The sequence below is a fragment of the Sminthopsis crassicaudata genome, chromosome 1, assembly GCF_048593235.1.
Source record: "Sminthopsis crassicaudata isolate SCR6 chromosome 1, ASM4859323v1, whole genome shotgun sequence".
Classification (NCBI taxonomy): Eukaryota; Metazoa; Chordata; class Mammalia; order Dasyuromorphia; family Dasyuridae; genus Sminthopsis; species Sminthopsis crassicaudata.
The window spans coordinates 387,378,150-387,398,937 of record NC_133617.1 but is presented as its reverse complement, the minus strand read 5'-3'; the positions used below and the strand labels follow the sequence as shown (position 1 = coordinate 387,398,937).

At 33.2% G+C, this 20,788-nt stretch overlaps 1 protein-coding gene across 4 annotated transcripts in view; it reads left to right on the top strand.

The window, feature by feature from the left end:
* NPR3 (natriuretic peptide receptor 3) overlaps positions 1 to 20,788 on the top strand; it is a 73,143-nt gene that overhangs the window by 17,895 nt on the left and 34,460 nt on the right. For all 4 annotated transcript variants that reach the window (XM_074279494.1, XM_074279493.1, XM_074279491.1 and 1 more), the window contains one exon: positions 3,286 to 3,452. In XM_074279494.1, coding sequence (XP_074135595.1) covers positions 3,286 to 3,452 — 167 coding nt within the window. The remainder of the gene's footprint in view (positions 1 to 3,285; positions 3,453 to 20,788) is intronic.

Genomic DNA, 20,788 nt, shown 5'->3' with positions numbered 1-20,788 from the left:
AGTAACTTCAAGAAACAAGAACTAAATGTATTTCTCCTAATCTAATATCTTAAGGAGTATGAGATAAGGTATCCAATGATGGGGAAAGTAGCTGGGGACACAATGCTTTTTCACTGTCCAAATACAACTTTCTTTTCTTATTTCTTCATAGCATTTATAATTATCAGACCAAACTAATCTTCCCTTTGTCCATAACAATAAATAATTATAAGAACAAATTGGCTAAAAGGGATGATAATATAAAAATAAAAACAAACAAATTAATTGTTCAAGAAAACAGTACATTTTCAAGCTCTCTTCATTGTGATTCATCTGTTTCCCACATCAAATCAACACTTGAGAATACTGTATAGTGAGCAAATGAATGCTATGTTGAAATTCATTGCTTTGTATTTTCTGATAAGGTAATCCTGTCAATATCTTGAAATAGTAAAATAGTTGACACCATTGTAATGAACCTATGAAAATTTCATGGACTTTGGGGGCTTCCAGATGTAGAATTAGATGTGACTATACAAGAAAGCATCCTCTACTGCTATCACCTTAATTCAATTATCCCTCCCCCCCCACTAAATAGCTATTATGTGCAAGTTTGTGCTAAAAATTAAGAAATAAGAATGAAAATTAAGTTTTCCTACAAAATGTTCATAGTTTAATTATTGCAGGAAGATAATGCATATATCCATGCAACTTTGATACAAAGAAAAATTTGATTAGGGAAGATGGTAAGTTTACCTTTGGACATGTTGAATTTGAGGTACTACGGGTACATTAAAGTGTGGATGCTCATCAGACAACTAAAAATAAAAGACTAGAAATTGGGAAAGTCTCTCTTTTGAGATATATGTATTCACACACACACACAACACATATATATACATATATATATAAGTAAAGCCATTTACATAATGATGATAATCTAAGAAATGAGAATGGATGAAATTAACAAGTGAGATATGATCCAGTGAAGAGAAGTGGGCTAGATATAGTCTTGGGGGACATTGTACCTAGAAGTCATCTTAACCAGGAAAAGAGACTAAGGTAAAATGATTTAACATGCAGGGAGAACAAGAGTAAGCAGTGTCATAGAAAGAAAATATGGAAAGATTATCAAGGACAGGGTAATTTGTCAAGAATGTCAAATGTTGCAGAAGGTTCAAGGGAGATGAGGGATGCAAAAGTACCATTCTTTGCATCTGGCACTTAAAAGATCATTGTAAAGCCTTGTCAGTACAAAAGACTCTTACCAATAATTAACAACTCTGCTGTCTGTAAAACATTGAGAACATTACATATAGAACTCCATACCTCAAATCAAACCAAATCATACCAGCAAATCTGTGTTGTGCTCCAACTAAGAGCCAGCTTCATCTATAAGTGAAGTCATTTCAGGATTCCTCAACATTTTGGCTTTTCTTTGGCTGAGTAAAGTGGTATAGAAACTAATTATTAGTAACTGTTTATCTTAATCATTCTGAATATCTAGAAAAAAGTATCATAGTTAGATCATATTTAGAGCTGAAGGAGACCTTAGAAAGTAAGTCCAAACTCCACCTTTTGTAAATGAAAAAAGTAAAGTTCTGAAAGGAGATAAAATAAGGTTCTGGTCTCTTGCCTCAAAATTTCATGCTCATTCCTACTACACAGTAAGAGGAGAAAAGTTTAAGGACAGTCTTTGAAGACAAACCTTACACAATATCTTGGGGTTTAATTTTTTTTATAATTAAAAGTTCTAATCTGATTCCCACTCTACATAGATCTGACCCCAGGAAGTGGTTTATAAGTTATACTAGCAGAATAACAACTCAGGAAGGTTCCACCATAATGGAAAGGCTTATAGATTTAGCAATGAACACTATGTAAGCTGAATAAGGTCCAGCCTAATCACATTTTTGAGTGACTAACCTAAGTGACTAATTGTTTTTGATCACAGCATCCTAACAATGTCATTGACTAAGATATAGAGGGGCTGGGACTTGAACTGTTAGAGACAGTAAGCATGCAGATGAAATGACAGATATTTGAAGTATTGAAAAGTACAATGGAAAAAAAAATGAGATGGATAGATGCCTATCTTTCACATCAGCTATCTTCCTCCTTCCATCATCTGTTAAGATTAGAACGGCCTAGAGTTAAATGGATAGCTGATACTATGATATCATTTATGTGCTAGATTCCAGTCATCTAAGTGTCTTAGATTTGTTTCCAGGGATATAAGAAATAACATCATGTCATGGAAATAATTGCCCTCTGACAGTAACTATAAGTTAAGATTTGTTCATTGGATCTTAATTCTCCCTAATCTTTCAGAATAAAAAAAAAAGATAATTTTGAAAGTTCAGGTTTTTAGTCACTCAACTCACTTTTGCTTCAGTGCTCAATTGATAGTGAGCAAATGAATGCTATGTTGAAATTCATTATCATAGGATTATAATTTTAAAAATCATTTTGTATATTTTAATTGAAAGCATTTAAGATACTCATTACTTTAAAATTCTTGGCAGTGTCAATTTTATGACATTTGTTGTTATATGTATATGTATAGAATATATACTATATATGTATTTTAATTAAATTTTTAGAGAGGTAGTGTGACATAGTAAATAGAATACTGAACTTTAAAGTCAGGAAAACCTATGTTCAAATCCTACAAATCATGTAACAGTAACTGATATTTATATAATGTTTGCCCACATTTCACTAACTTCATTAACAACCTGTTAGGTAGGTTATTATCTCCATTTTGTGGATTAGGTAATGGGAGCCTGATAAAGCTAATATTTATCAAGTTATAGGCATTTTTATGTGGTAGAGAGAGGAAATAAATCCTTAATGTATGGATATATTGTTCTGTATACATTTGTGATAGTGTGATGTTTCAAGACACAATTATATAACATAACGAACAATTTAGTATACAGTTACACTTTCATCAAATTTCTAGTTGGTTCCAAATGATTTCTATTTAAGAAGACAGGAAAAAGATTTTGGTTTTGAAATTTCGGTGGGTGGAAATTGTCTTTAGGGGCTTATTACCAGGCAATTTCATCAACAATCCTTTGTTTCTCTTCCCATTTCAAATCTATTTTTTTGTTCATGGGCCTCCTGTCATCAGATGTTTTCCACAATGATACATTCTAACTAACTGCAAAACTGTGACAATACCTCTTAGCTTGGCTACTACAGAAAGAAAGCAGAATGTGGCGACTCAGGGCAGTCTAAAAGGAAAATGGTTCCTTTATGGTGACTAGCTTGGAATTGTAAATATTTTTATTTCTCCTGTAGGAGATGGCTCGTGGAAGCGAGGAGACAAACACGACCTTGAAGCTAAGCAAGCGTACTCATCCCTTCAAACAGTTACTCTACTGAGGACAGTGAAACCTGAGTTTGAGAAGTTTTCCATGGAGGTGAAAAGTTCTGTTGAGAAACAAGGACTCAATGAAGAGGATTACGTAAGTACTTGATTATAAGCCTAGACCTTAATAGCCTGAAAACAGTCATATAATTAAATCAAAGGTGACAAAGTCGACTATTCTAAACCATTTGGGACTTCCTAGGATCAAGTCTGAAATCCACTGTTACCATCTGAGTACTTTTTGTTGGTCAACCTTCATTCTCTCCCCTGTCCTCCCATCCTTCAGTCATACTTTTCCAACTGCAATAGGGAAAAAATGTATTTTTTGTGTAATTTCAATTATGCAGAGCAGATTTCTTTAGACACTCTCATCTCCTTATTAAGCAGGGAGAAGATGTAAGAAGGAATTCCACATTTCGGTCATGCCTCATTTTCTAAATCTTAGCAGCAGGAGAGAATTATGGTTTTAACATTTTCTTTCTTTTGGCACATTTTTCCTCCTCTTAACTTTTCTGCTTGCCAGGTCTTCTCTTGTCTATTTTCTTATCTCATTTGTCCCACTTTTTGCTGTAAAATATTTCTTCTGAAGAAAGTAGGGTGCTTTCTATACTGATTCAATTCAGTTCATTAAACATTTATTCATTATCTACATTTTATGAGCCACACAATTGCTAGGTACTACAGATATAAAGACAAACTCTTCAAATTTCACCAGTCTCCAAGGAGTAATATTGATGATAAAATTTTCAAACCTGGACTAGACAAATTAGCATATTTCACAGAAAATGTTGTTCTCAAAAAGTTAATATTTAAGCTGAAAAAATTTGACCAACATAATAAACTCTGGCCCCTTCTTCCATCTAATTTTATCTACTCTATTGTTATTAAGACAATTTCCATTAGATATTTTATTATTTTAAAACAATATGGTTAAGATAGACTTTTAAAATCTTATTTGAAAAGCTTTTTCACAGCTTAATAAGAAAGCAGTGGGGCTTTTTGGACAGTTGAGTTAAAGTATGTGAAACTGCTAATGCTCACATATATAGTTCAGGAAATTGGTTTCAATGATCCTTTCATATGCCAGTTTCAGAAACTGGAAGAGAAAGCCTTTTTCATAAGCTAATATAATCTGTTAAATAAAGTCTAGGAATAATTTGAATTAAAGTTAATCTCACTATTCCTTTGAGTATAATTCAAAACAATAATATAGCTGGGTTCAAATCATGACTCTGCTAATTAGTTTCAGTTTTCTTATCAGTAATATGGATAATAATATTTGTATTATTCAGTTTTCTTATCGGTAAAATGGATAATAATATTTGTATTATTACTTATACCACAGGGTTGTTGGTGAGGAAAATACTTTGCAAATTTCCAAGTACTATATATACTATTCTAATACATTATTGTGCCAAGTACTTTTTAAGTGCTTGTTAATTAAAATTGATTGATCAACTAATTCTAAGAAAGGCAGCATAGCATAATGAATGGAGAAATGATTGAAATAATGTTTAAGGGATACTTCTAATATTAAGTGTTCTTTGATTCTAGGGAAGTTGTTTAACTTCTTAGTGTCCCAGGAAGTTCTCTTAATACTTAGGTTATATAACAATCATACATATATAATTTATATATATATATTAGACTAAATAACAATTTTATGTATATAGGTAGAGAGAGTTTTTTCAAAAGGAATACCCCAAATCACAGGTCTAAAAATTGTTACTTCTCCTTATGAATGCAATATTTCTTTTTATATTATAGCTTTTTTTATTGACAGAACATATGCATGGGTAATTTTTACAACATTATCCCTTGCATTCACTTCTGTTCCAACTTTTCCCTTCCCTCCCTCCACTCCTTCCCCTAGATGGCAAGCAGTCTCATATATGTTAAACATGTTAAAGTATATCTTAGATACAATACAGATCTATACAGTCCTCTTGTTGCACAAGAAAAATTGGATTCAAAAGGTAAAAATAACCTGGGAAGAAAAACAAAAATGCAAGTAGTCCACAATGAATGCAATATTTCTAAACTGAAATATATGTGAGCTATTGTTGTTATTATTACTTTTCTATCTCATAGAAGGTCATAGGATCCAATGACTGATAAACATGTTTATATAACACTAGAGAAAATGTAAATTCTTTGTGTTAAATAATAATATTTAGTATAAGAGCAACAAAGGCAAGTACTTGTAATAATCTGTGTGCTGAAGCAAGTAGATTTATGTAACATAGGAAAAACCATCAATTCTTTTATTTTTTTATCATTCTTTAAAGTTCTTTGTTCTAGTAGATTGAAAATAACAAAAGCTTGAGTATTTTATTTTATTTTTTTAGGGTTCTAGGATATGAAAATTCCTATTGGGTACAAGAAGTTTGGGGAATATTGAGTAATCAACTCTATGATCTTATTGAACCATTGTAAAAATAAAAGTATTAGGGAAAATATTTCTGGATTGTCAAGAGAACAGCTTTATGATACTAAAATTGTTGTCATATATCAAAGAAACTTATTTTTATCAGAAATTAATCTCTTTTATAACATTTTATATATACATGGAAAACTATAGAATTTATTTCCTTTCATATTAAACAGGGAATACTGAAAGTCAAGAGATATGAGCAGCAAAAAAGATTGGGAACCCAATTTAAGTTCTTAGGACTCCTAAAGGGAGAGAAATTTCAATTTTTAAGATTTTGTTATTATGTGATTTCAATTAGTTGACTAGAATGCCCCAACAATAGCTTTTTAAAAAGTACTTTATTATAATAGTTAATGTTTATTAACTTAAAGTTTTTAAAACATGTAACAAACATTGTCGATTGATCATTTTGTGGAAAATCCTCCCCAAGATTTTGTCTCTAAAATGTTGTTTAGAAAGCAACATAAAGTCTTCTCTCAATTATCTGCACATGATTTGATGCCTAATAGGTAAATATTGACTAAAGGCTGGTTTCCTAGTCTCACTCAACAGACTTTTGGTCCATTGCCTACAGCCATCAGTTGGCATACATTCAGGGAGTGTAATCTAATTTTAATAATAGCATATGCAAAACCTAGTTTGGAATGCATTATGACTTTTTGTAGTGGATTTACTTTCCCAAGTCAAATATAAATAATTACTTGATCTTTTGGATAAGCTCTACTATTACTTCTCTCCATTGGTGGGATAATTAAAGGGTGACTCTATGAGTAAATAATAAACAGAAAATAGAGAAAGATGTGTCACCTAGTCCATCCAGCAGACAGACATTAGTGCAAAATTTCTTCTTCCTTTTTAAATATTATAGTTTTTCTACCATTCTTATGAATATTTATCATTAAACAAAATTATTTTAAAATCAGAGTTTTCTTCCATCAACAGTAAACTCCAGAGAATCTTTACACTGGGATTGCCTTTAATCATGCCTGATGACACCCCGAATTTAAAGCCCTTCTCTATAGTTTTGCCAAAGAGTAGCTCTTATCATAGAAAAATAAAGCTGGAAAAATCCTCCATTTTGCAGATGAGGAGAGAGATCCAGAGAAATTCGTTGATTCCTAGTATGTATAATGTCACATTATTATTGAAGAAAACATGTCTTGAATTCTACCTCTTCTACTGTACTATGCTGCTACCTCTAACAATAGGCTCTGCTCCTTTGAGTTAACCTGGAAATATGAGCTGAAATGTTTTTTCTACACACACTCACATGGTTTCAACATAGTATTATACCTCCATACCCTGTGCTCACATACTTATAGTGGTAACAAGATTCCTTCCGTCTTTCCTGATTCTGCTGTAACCTGCTCTCTCTATTGCATGTGAGGTAGAGCAAGTAGTACTTATTAAATGATCCATACACTTCTAGTACATAATCAAATAATATTTATTCTATACCTAACTAAGTATGACTGAACTAAATGCTAGTGTTGTGCTCTCCAGAGGGTATGGGAGGATCTTTTGTTTCTGTGAACCCCAGCATGCATGATAGCTCCTTCCTTTAAAAAAAAATAAGTCTCTGTCATAACATTTAATTGCATTCCTTGTCTTCAACCCTTATCAGACTGTGAAAGCTTGGAACTTACTTGTAGTCCCTGTATTGTAAGTAAGAGTCTATAACTTACCTATAGTATTTATATTAAGGGGAAATCACAAGATGGAAAATAAGCACCTATCCTTAAAGGCTGAGGATGGGAATCTGGAATTGAAATGGAAATTAGGATGAAATTAAATAGTGGGAGGTAGGAGAACCCTATGGCAAGGATCATCAAAAGGGGAAAATAAATAATTTGGATAGTTTATGATGTATTTTAATCTTTACTATGAAAAGTTAGTTGGCTTCTTACATTTTGGTTAGTGTTATACTTGAAAATAGAAGCAGCTAGGTGGTAGAATGGCTAGAGTGTTGGGCCTAGAGATAGAAATATTAATCTTCATGAATTTAAATCTCACCTCAGACACTTAATTAGCTTTATGACCCCAAGAAATCACTTACCCCTGTTGACACATAAAATGAGCTGGAGAGGCAAATGGCAAAACATTACAGTGTTCTTGCTAAGAAAATCCCAAATGGGTTCACAAAGAGTCAGACCTGATTGAACAACAAATGGAATTACTAAATATCATCTTCACTTGTGGTATAATAAAAACTGGACTGGTACAGTAGCACAAGACGTTGAAATTAGAAATGCCAAAAATTACTTAACCCTGTTTGCCTCAATTTCCTCACCTGTAAAATGAGCTGGAGAAGAAAATGGCAAACTACTCCAGTATCTTTGCCAAGAAAACCTCAAATGGAGTTACAAAGAATCAGACATGGCTGAAAAATGAGTCAACAACATATTTGAAAATATATTCTGACTAGCTGTGGCCAGATCAAATTATATATAAGATCTATACTTACTGTATTCGGTCTCTGGCAGTGAGCTCATTGCAGTAATATGTTACACATAGCTTTCTTCAGAAAGTCTGAATTTTATCAGGAGGTTTATTTATCCTGGCTGAGGTTGACCGAAATGAGCAGGCAATATTGTTACTGCTTAGCATATTGTGGAGAACAGCCTGTTTGGCAAAGCTAATGGATTAACTGTGGACACAGTCTGACAAATGAGGGTGTCAGAAACCAAAGAGCTTACTGAGTTTAATACTATTTTAAAGTTTTGGTCTATTATAATATGTATCATTCCACCTTTCACCCATTTCTTTCCACCCCAGTTCTCTCTTACTTGGGATCCACTAATAAGAATAAAGGAACTGTTGTGTTCACAAGACAGCTCTTATTGAAAATGTATCAGCTGCCTGTGATTTGATAGTCAGTTGTGACATGGAAATGAAGGTCCTTTGATAATAGAGACCAGATGAGATTAACAGGGTCAGCTAGACAATTTCTCAACATTTTTTTGAAAATATGAAATGGATCCATAAAAGTCTATGATACTAGACTATGAAAGTACCTAGAAGCTGTATTTTGTACCTCCTTAGTGAAATAACATGTAAATGTGTGTCTAACATTCAGATATACTGGATTTGCTAGCAGAATCTAAGCCAATTTATGCTGTAGCAGAATAAATCCAGTGCATTTGTTAAAAAATGCCCAAGTCGCCCAGACAAAAGGAATAGAATCTTGCAGGCTTGGTTATTCATCATTTAGCAGGAGGTCTCTTTCACAAGCATCTGTGAGGCGATAGCTCTTTGTTCCTTTAACGTGACCGTGGTCAGTTAGTGTGCACACAGATGGTGTTGCCCTTATTATTGCTTTTAAGAAACTCTAGAGAATGGTTGTTTTTATCTTATCTCATATACACATATGAGACACCCACACAATATATGTATATATACACATATATACATATACATACACACATACACTTTTGTACACACACAGAGATAGACAGAGAAACAGAGAGTTATATAGACCAAAGCTTCTTAGATTATGCGTTATGACTCCATATACAGTCAAATAACTAAATGTGGAGGTCACAAAATTATGATTTATTATCAATAAACATTTGATTTGTATATCTATTTTATATACCTATAAACTCTGGGATGTGTAAACATTTCTTGTGTGAAAAGGGGTCATGAGTGGAAAAAGTTTAAGAAGAATTTGTATAGACAACTCTGTGTCCTCCAAGAATGTGAAAAATTCCTGAGATGCAATAGTGGTATCATCTTATCTTGCACTATTTAAAATTGTGCCTATTGAAAATACTTTTTCTTTTTATATTTTAAAAAATGAAGTGAGGAATAAAAAGAAAATATGAAATGAAAGAATTCTGGAAACTGTCAATACCAGGCCATGGCCCATAAATCTTGTCACTAGAAATATTAATGAATAGTGGTAGAAGATATAGTATTATAAAAATTGTTCCAATCAAAGCAGGCTGATAGTTTTGAAGATATAGCAGTCTGGATGGTGTCTTAAGTTTTTCTAGTTCATTACACTGCTGCTAATCTGATTAATGCATCATTTCAGATGGCTAAATAACCATTTTATTTTTAGTTAGATGTTTTAATTAAATCTATCCAGGGAAAAAAATTCTGTAGCCTACTTTGGTAGGCTGGTTCAGTATTTTAATAATTAACCATAAATTTTTTCTTTTAGTCTAGTCCATATCCCCCCAGCTGAAGATTTAAGCTTCTTTTTTCTTATTCTCTTCTTTTAGATACAGTAATTACTCATCCTTCTCTGTGCAACCACTTTTCATATAGCAATTATTTCATACCTAAACATGAATATCAATATGTGGTTAGAGCATAATGATGAAGGTAAAAACATAGTTTTGGTGCTGTTGAATTCACCACTCACCTATCATAAAGCAAGAAAAACTGAGAGAGCTTACAGATCAATGCAAATCAGTTGTGACTTAACCAGAAAAATAATACACACCCTAACTATGGTGAGTTTATCATCTTTGTATATGAAAGAGAGTATAGTCTCTGACTACCTGGCTAAAAATGCTCCTTCTCCAAATAGTTTTTGTAAAAACTTTACTTAAAAAATATTCTCTTGTGTATTTTAGAGATTTACTGTCGAAACAAATATCATCTTAGATTCCACTATGGAAATTGATTTGAGCAGGTTTAATGGAATAGAAGGTGTGCCAAGACTTTAAACTAGCTGTGAGTCAGGATAAAAAGATTAACTAAGAAGAATATGAGAACAGGATAGTAATAAAAGGGAATTATTGAACAGATCATTTAAAACAATCCCTATTTAATGGGTTATAGGTTTTATATGTTTATTCCCTCTTTTGCTTTACTGCTTTCCCCTCTTCCAATTGTAGGAGAATACACTACTATTGAAAGCACTTTATATGTGAAGGAAGCTAATTACTTATAGTTAGCTAATTGTGGTACAACTTGGATTTGTAAAGCTCTGTATTGAAAAGTTAATCTAGGGTTTTCAAATAATGCCTTATGTAATCTCAACCATATGTCTTGGGTGTTTTTTTAGGCTTAGACATAATGTTTTGGTTACAAAATTCATGAAAAATCCATGTTTTGTTATGTTAAATAATTATGCCCCCTTAGTATTTTCTTAAAAGAAAGCAGAGGCACATTGTGAGGAGAAGAGAGGAGGAATATATTTGTTAGAGAGGATTTTCTTAATAGGAAACTTTAGCTACTTTTAATCTCATGAAGAGAAGCTATTGTAGAAAGTTGATTTTCTAACTTAGATCTAAACAAGTATTTTCAGTAAACTCTGAACAGAACTCTTCTGCTAAGGAAACTCAATTCTTAAAGGAAACAAGTTTAGAATTGCTTTTATTAATCTGAAGCTTTTATCTGTTAGGTCATATTAGCTCTATTACTCCTGAAGATGTTTGTAAGATTCTTGAAGTCCTCAGTTGAAAAGCCCCAATGTAGTGTAATAAACAAAAGCTCTGAAATGAAAATTCAAAACCAGTCAGATACCAAGCTTTATCAGAGTTAAAAGTATTCCTTAAAGGGCTGAACTTGAAGAGTGAGACAACTAAGGATGCTTAATGCTTTGTTTAAAATATTACACCAGAACACATCTTTAGAGATATTCACTGATCATATTTTAAAATACAAAAGACTAGTTTTTCTTTCATTTCTAATTGGACACTGATGTGTAGCATTCAACTGTCAGCATATGCAGAACATACTTTTGTTTATACAATTAACTAATTGTGGTGTGACTTGGATGTGTAAAGCTTTATATTGAAAAGTTGATGGAGAGTTTTCAAATAATGCCCTGTGTAATCTCTATTGTGTCTTGGGTGCTAATTTTTTTTTAGGTTTAGAAATAATGTTTTGGTTACAAAATATATGGAAAATCCATTTTTTGTTGTTGTTAAATAATGTTACCCCCTTAGTATTTTGATTTTGACTTTATACTTAGTTTCATCCTTCTTAATGCTACCTCTGTTCTAGACTTAAGGGAGAATTTGGTAAATGCTGTTTTTATTTCTAACCAAGTATTCTGAGCAGGGATGATTTTATAACCTTGGATATTTGCTCTTTTGAGGTTAGCTGGCCACCCATAACTTGTTTTTTCTTCTCATTGAAAAGCTGAAAATTTAACTAATTAAACAAACATTCCAACAGTGCCTGATGCACACCAGTATTGTTAGTGAGTAAGGATGTGTGTGAAAATTCTCTTACCCATCCTGTGATGCTTCCAAATATAGAGAAGGAAGAATGAGGTGCCAGAGTATTTATCTAGCTAAAGAATGTGAGCAGAGGCAAGGTTTTGTAAATAGTTTAGGTAGCTCAGACATTACCTTTTGGAAACCAAAATGTTTTCAAAAATATATTAAGTTCCTTAAGTCAGAAAAAGGAACATAAAGATAGATTCTGAAGCTGGAAATTCTTACTTTAACACCAATTATCAAAAAAAGGAAGGTAGGAGGTGACATCAGTCTTGAATTTGCCAGATCAGATCATCCTTCCAGGCTTGGCTAAATCCTTCCCCACACTGTTGTCTTACTTTCACCATCCAATTGAATGGGGACGGCAACCTCAGAAATAAATTTTTAAAGTTAACTATTCAGCAAACCTAGTGAAAGAAAATAGCAATAACAACCAAAAAAGCAACATATACAGATCTGTGTTTGCCCCACATCACGAAAGCAGGGTCATTGACTGGTGACTAGCAGGCTTTTGTGGCTTTCCAGTCCCATCAGAATAAGAACAGGCTGGAGAGCTTTCTTCCCCATCCCCCCAGTCCCTTTCTCTTTACTGTGGGCCAGGAGTAATTTGTCCAAATGAAAAGGCCCATTCAGGGACTAGATCGCTTTACTAATTGCATTTGAAAGAATAAAAGCAAACCACAAATTGGCATTCCACAACAAGAAAAAAATTCACAGGCCAACAAATTCATAAGATTAATTCTATTATTGAAAAGCAATTAGGAAGAATAAATGTACTACAGTAAAAGAGAGGAATGACTTTAAAATTTTTCCCAGTCCAAAGAAAAAACAGCTTTTCTAAAAATTTAATACATTCAAAATTTCATTATTTTCATACTTGTAAAATAGAAGAAATGTGAAAAAATTCATTCTGTAATGAATGGCTAGTTTTAGTTTTTTTCTTCTAATTATATTAAAACAAAATAATAAAAAAGTTCTGCTAAAAATTAGTTCTCACTTGATTAGGAGACATTAAGTATCTATTAATTAAAGACTTTTCCCTTGTTTTTTTTACATGTAAATTATTTGCACATTGGCAGGGATGGATATATTGTTTTTCCACACTCCAGTGACTATGCTATTATGTTATCATGCTGTGCATGATCAATTATTTGAAAACATTACTAATTCTGTGAAAATGTAGGTTTTCTCCATTGTCTATGGAAGAGCTCTGTGTTCTGTAGACTTTCACAATAATAATCTTCTTGCTTGTCTGAAACATCTTTTGTTTATTGTTTCACATATGATTCTTTATAAACACATTTGGGGTTTTCTTGGCAAAAATGCCAGAGTGGCTTGCCATTTTCTTCTTCAGCTCATTTTATAGATGAGGAAACTGAGGTAAACATAATTAAATAATGTGTTCAGAGTGGTGACACAACTAGTAAGTATCTGAGATTGAATTTGAACTTAGGTCTCGATTCCAGAGTCAGTGTTCTATAAACTGTGCCACTTTGCTGTACTAAAGCATCTATATTCCGTTTAAATATTGTTTTTAATATCTTCTTTAATGTGTTCTTTCAGTTTGTGCTACAAAATAATTTTGGCTATAAAAGTGTTTGCAAATGATGGCAAAATTTGCATTCACTCTTGCCTGAAATAAATAGTAATTTAATTATATACATACACATATATCACCATGAAAAGAGTAATACAGCCATATTCTTTTTTTTTTGATAGTGTAGAGTAACAGGCCTTTCATATTGTTTTACAAAATTTTCATTATGCAAAAAATTTTGGATTTTTAATTTGATGGAAACCAGTGTGCATAAGAGGGAGGACTGGAACCCAGGAATGTTCTTCTGATTTTGAGACCTGTTTTCTATTTATTAAACCAATCTCATTGTCTGAAAATAACTTAGTGATGAAAATGTCCTTTAGAAATCAATGTATGCTATTTTAAAACAAGAACAACTGATTTAATTTGAAATAACGTATGCATTATAACCTTATTACAATGCTACATAGGTGGTGCAAAGAATAGAGTATTAGGCTTGGAATCATGAGTTCAAATACACTCTTGGACATTTACTAGCTGATCCTGGATAAGTCACTTAACCCTGTTTGCTTCAGTTTCCTCATTTATATAATGAGGTGGAGAAGGAAATGGCAAACCACTCTAGTATCTGTCAAGAAAACTTCAAATGGGATCATGACTGAAATGACACTTCTAAAATGACAGAACAACCCCACTTTAATTTGAAATAATATATACATTACAACCTCATTATGATGCTCGTAAGATATTTATAGGAAAACTTTTGAAGTTTTCAAACTCTTCCTTTTCCATCTGCCCTTTTTTTTCCAATATAAATCCAGTACCTACAATAGGTTTACTTCTCTCATACTGTCTTCTATCTCTACTGAAGGAAGAGAATAGTCTGATGAACTAATTTGGAATAAATTGAAAATATTGCCTTTATCAGGTATATTAAAATTTTAAAGAAAAGAATCTTAAAAGGATAATGCTTACTCCAAAGAAATGATTTTGTAATGGTGGTATTTTTTTCAGGCATTCCTATTGATATCCCATCCCAGCTCTGCTGTAACTTTGTGTAACTTTGTGTAACTTTGGGTCAATTACCTCTCTGGAACTCAGTTTTCTTATCTATAAAATGACCCCAGCTTGGATTATTTTTAAGTAATTGAGCTCACTAAGCCAACAGATAATTTAGGTCTTAATCATGAATCAAAACCTGATATCTGCTCTACAGAAAATAGTACTATAATCAAATGTTTTCCAGATCAATAGGTCAATCAATCAATTTGAAATATTCACTAAATGCTTATTTTGTGCCAGGTGTTACACAAAACATTATGGATAGAAAGAGAAACAAAAACAATCCCTTCATTTAAGAAGTTTACATCTTAATGGCATTGACACGGTGTAAACAAATAGGTTCATACAACATCAGTCAACAAGTACTTATTGAGTGCTTGCTATGTTCCAGGTGACTGCGCTAGGTGTTGATGATATAAGAACCAAAAAATGAAACAATCCTTACTTTTAAGAAGCTTACATTCTACTAGGAAAGACAAATACATATGTAAATATGAAATATATTTTTCAAATATATACAGTGGTTAAAGATCTGGTAGTTTGGGAGAGAAGTCACTAGTATTTAGAAGAGGGTGAGAGATTAGGAAAGATTTCTTGCAGAAAATAGTGCTTGAGTTGCATCTCTAAGGAAGAGAGTAACTATGAGGTGGGAATAAGTATGTGGGATAGTCAATATAAAAGCATAGGAATGGGATATTGGAATGTCATTTATGAGAAATGGAAAGAAAGCTAATTTGGATGGATTGCAGAATGATGAAGGGGAAATAATGCTCAACAAAGCTAAAAAAATAGTTTAAGATCAGATTGTGTAAGGATTTAAAAGATAAACAGAAGGATTTCGATGAGATCCTAGAGGCAATAAGGAGCCACTAGAGTTTATTGAGTAGGATAGTGACACAGATATCCATATAAGGAACACTTTGAAAATACTGTGTAGGTTGGAGTGGAGTGGTGAGGGAGGATAATTAAGGGACAATAACCTATGCAAGCAGTGCATAAATTAACTTGAGAGGAATATTGTGCAAGTGTAAATACCAAGATTAAGGAACTGATTGGTTGTATGGGGTGAGGAAGAGCCAGGAGTCAAGCATAATGCTGAGATTATGACCCTGGGAGTCTAGAAGAATAGTAATATCTAAAACAAAAAATAAGGAAGTTTGGAAGAGGAAAGGTTTCAGGGGGAAAGCTAATGTTTTTTGCTTTGGATATTATAAGTTTAAGATATCTCCCGAATATCCATTTTGGAATGTTCAATACACAAGTATTGATGCAGGACTAAAGCTCAGAAGAGATAGTGGGGCTGGAAAATATGTGTGTCTGTATATAAACATATATACACATATGACACCTATATAGACATCTATTATATATACATATACATACACCCATATATGATATTGATGATGAACAAGTAAAAGAAAAATTGGTCTGATGGTCAGGAAGAGAACTAAATAGAGGAACTTGGAGATTGGGATGGCCTCCTGTAGAACTTGGTATATGATATGAGTCTTGAAAGATATAGGATGTATGTAGATATGGTTTGAAAATGATGGTGTGTTTGTTTTAAGAAATTTGTTTTTTCTTTTCCTTTTTTCAATAGAATAGAATGGGTAAGAGAGAAAAAAGATTTCTGTGAATTTTTTAAAATACAGAAGTAGAAGTAATGTTATAGGTCTGAATTATTGCCTGCACACCCAGATGAGATCACTGTATTGTTAGTTTTATTAGTATTATTAGTTAAATAATAAATTATTATTGTTTTATTTGTGATGAGACCTCATAAAGTGGGAATAATCTGTTAATGTATGTAATTTTAAAAAATCAATAAAACTGAAAATGACCAAAAAAAGGATATAATCAGGAATGATTAGAGCTGCTAATTAAGAAATATTGTGTCCATGATGAAGACATAGCAGAACAACTTAACTTTTATTTTGTTTCCAACTGCCTCAGCAAAGAGGACCTCAAACTGGAAAGAGTGAAATAAACTTAATTAATGTAGAATTGAACTTTTAGGTAGTTGAAGAGATGGGGAGAGAATACCTAAGTAAGTACAAATCCTTAGGCCAAGAGAAGTTGCATCCTAGATTCCTGATAATGACTTTTGTTGTTGCTCTTGCTGAAACACGACTAGGTTAAACTTTTGAGAAAACATGAAAAACAGAAGATGTGTGGAAAGACTGGAAATATACAAATGATGTTCCAATTTTTTAAAAATGGCAAAAAGTAGAAACCAGATATGAACAATTTGTTATTGAGCTCTGAAAAAAAATACAGAATGGATTAGTAAATAGGTGGTTTGTGAGACCTTAGCAAAGGAAGCAGTGCTCATTGGAAGTCACCAATTAATTAGCTAAGAGCAAGTCATGGCAAACACATACACACACTTTTCTGAAATGTTCGCTTCAGTCATGTCTAACTCGTAATCCCAATTGGGGTTTTCTTGGCAAAGATAATAGAATGGTTTGCCATTTCCTTCTCCAGTTTGTTTTACAGATGAAGGAACTGAGGCAAACAAGGTTGCTCAGGGTCACATAGCTAACAAGTACCTGAAACTGGGTTTGAAATCACAAACATCAGTTCTTCTGACTTCAGACCCCAGTACTCTATCCATTGTACCACATTGATCCATTCCATCAACAGCTATAGAATATCAAAAGGATAGATATATAGATATAGATAGATGAATAGATATAGATACAGATATATATATATATATATATATATATATATATATTTTAAAACAAAGTTTTGTCACATATGTGCCTGGCCTTTGATATATCCTGGCTTTGTGGGACTGAACAAGTTACTTAATTTCTCAGTCTTGTAGGCATTTCTCTGAGACTGTCCTGTTTAGAGAAGTCACAGATAAGCCTGGGTATAGAAATATTCTTCTCAGAAGCTCATAAAATCAGGAAATTACAGGTGCATTCTCTGTTCTTTGTTATAGGGAATCTGGCAACATTGATACTGGTGCTGATTCTCCTGCTAAATAATTATGCCATCTTGTCACTAAGATTCTTGAACTCTGGGTCTTTATTTATAAAATTATATTCCTTGGTTAGTTGATCTTTAATGTCCCTTCTGGCTTTAAAAGTCTATGCTTCTAAAATGGAGAAAGTTTGGCTCCAATAATTGTAAAATTAGGTAGCATTGTAGCTAGTTGAAAGTTTTAACCTAGAAAACATTAATTTTTGATTGATATTAGCCTGAAGGAAGGTCTCTAGTGTAATGTAACAAGACTTTGTCCTCAGACTTGCCATATCTATGTTTTGTTGTTGTTGTTTCTTTCATATTAGTAATGCAGAAAATATTTTTATTAAGTGTGCAGATAGATTTGGGAGGCAGAAGTTAATGGGTTAAATGACAATAAGAATTTTAAAAAATTGTAACAGATTAAATGTTTTTGCATTGTCTTCCTGATCTCATTTGAATTTTTTAAAGGCAAAGATATTGAAGTGTTTTGCTATTTCCTTCTCCAGATCATTTTTCAGATAAGAAAACTGAGGCAAATGGGGTTATATGACTTAAGGCCACACAACTAGGAAGTGTCAGAGACTGGATTTGATTTCAGGAAGATGAATCCTTCTGACTTCAGGACTGGCACTCTATCCATTGTGCCACCTAATTGCCCTAGGCTAGCAAACCATGTCAAAATTAAGGCGAAATATAACAATATATAAGGTCCTTGTTTCAGATTAAAAATAATAAATTATACCAGGTGTAAGATGGAAGAGATCTAGCCTGATAACAACAACAAGATGTCGTGTTATGGGCCAGAACTCTGAACTTGAAACAAGGATGCTTACAAGGTACTAAGTGGAATTGATGAGACAGTGGTTATCTAGTTTAGCATGGTTCAGTATGATTGATTTAATCTTACAACAAATAATGGTTTCCTAGTGATATAATGATTGGTTTATACTCAGTGTGAAGCATATATGCAGGGACTAAGAGCCACAGAGGAATAAACGCACAAAAAGCTCTTGGAGCCAAGGAGACAGAAATTCATTTCACCTTCAGTCAGGTGGTTGGCCTGGCCTCTTGAACTTCCCTCACTGAGACCAAGGCCGGTCTGAAAGGCTCTCCAGAAAGCTGCCCAGCCCCAGGAAGGAGATAGATAATAAAGGATTTGGACTTTAACACCTGGCTGTTCTTGTGGTGATTACTGAAATGAAATGAAGGCTGTTCCCAGGGACCTCAAGAAAACCGAACCAGAGAACATTACAATGTACAGTCTTTACTTGACCACAAATTCAAAGTGATCTATATTATAATATAGCTAATAAAAAAGTTAAAGTGATCTTGAGCTACATGAATAGAAATCAAGCACACAGAAAAAGGGAATAAGTAATCCAGTTCAAGAAACTGTGTTTTGTGTGTTTGAATACGGATATTCCCCTTACCACATTTTGAGATAAGCATTTTACAAACTAGAAAGCATACAAAAGATGGTGATCTGGATCATGAGAAAAGTTTGGAAATCATATCCTTAATGAAAATAGTTGAGGAAACTAGGAATGTTTAGGGAATCCCATGGACTAGTTGCCATCTGCAAATATTTGAAAGGTTGCTGTATAGACAGCCTTTCTTCTAGAAGGTAGAATGAAGAACAGTTTGTAGAAATTATAGTAAATTAGAGTTCAAATAAATAGAAGGAAAAACTTCCATTAAAACTATTCCATAATGAAACGGAATGCCTTTGAAATAGTGAACACTGTGCCACTGGTGAAGTTAAAGCAGAGTCTGTTGGAGGTGTCATAAGTGTTTCAATAGGAACTGGATGACTTTAAAAGTTTTTTATTAAGCTGAATTTGACCTCAAGGAACACAAAAATAGTCATTTTTTTTGTGGACAATCATTTCATGGCTGTTATACTCCTATGGACTACTCTAACCTGGGAGCTCCCCTTAGAGCTACTCTTAATGCCCATCCGTCGACGGCACAGCTAGGCCACACTTACCCGTCTTCAGGCACCAACCCGGATCCCATAGAGACAGACCACCATTAGATAGGGGTGAAGCAAAAGAGAACTTTATTCTGAGATAGCACATATTTGTACCCCACTGATGATATGGGGGAAGGGGGAAGTCCTCTAGGAACCTGGCATAATGGGATTGACCCAAGAAGAAAGAGGGAGGCGTGCTAGGCTTTGAGAACACTAAGGAGGGAGGCGTGGTACCTGGAATCAGACACCGCCTCATGGGGCTGTGCCCCACCTCCATGTAGGACTCGCCTGCTCCTCAGAACCTCTCATCCCTCACGTCCTCCCACATGCCTTGAACTGCATTCCTTGCTTCTAGAGGCTTTTTAACCCTTACACATGGCCTACTATGTTCTTTATCTTTTGTTTCCATATTTGAAAATAAATAGGTTTTCCCCATCATGTGCTTGGTGAATTGCTCCTTTTCCCCCTAGATGGTAATTATGCATTTGTTTATTTTAACTTTATCCGATTTTTCTTTTTTCTTCTTCACCTTTGCAAAGTTGGAAATTTCCATACTAATCACCTTCATATTGAGGTGGGGGAGAAGTGTGTCTTTAATAAGTTGCCATCATAAACAATTTTTTAAAAGAAAATCATATCATGCATGTCAACTGGATCCTGGATGAGATTTTAAAATCACTGATTGGTAAAATGCTCTTAGATTGATAGTAAGTCATTGAAAACTATTTCTGGATTTAGGGCCTCAAAAGTAATTTTATGTCTCCAATAAGATCATGAATTTTGAGATTCTCCCTCATTTTGCAAAGAAGAAATTAAGTGTTTAAAGATTAAGTAATTTACCCTGTTGCAAAGTAGCCAAAACTAATTTGAACTGGTCTATAATATAAATATGATATAATATTAATATAACATAAATCTGATTTATAATTCCAAATTCCAAATGCTTTTCATGTTATGCCATGCTGCCTTTCTACATGACAGAATTCTCTATGCTTCTTTCCCCTATTTTATTGAGTCTTTCTTTGGGATCAGAATAAAACACATTTTTAAAAGTCAAAATGCATGTCTCTTTTTCCCTTTGTGAATCTCTACATTTTTCCTCTAGCAACTTCATTGATTTTTCAATTACTTGAAGTTCAACTTCATTTTAGTGATCATCTCATTGACATTTTTGTAGGCATTTATGCATATTGTTTTCTATACTGTTTATTTCAACTCAGCATTAGTGCATGTAAATCTCATGTTTTTCTGAATTCATTCTATTCAGTTTTTC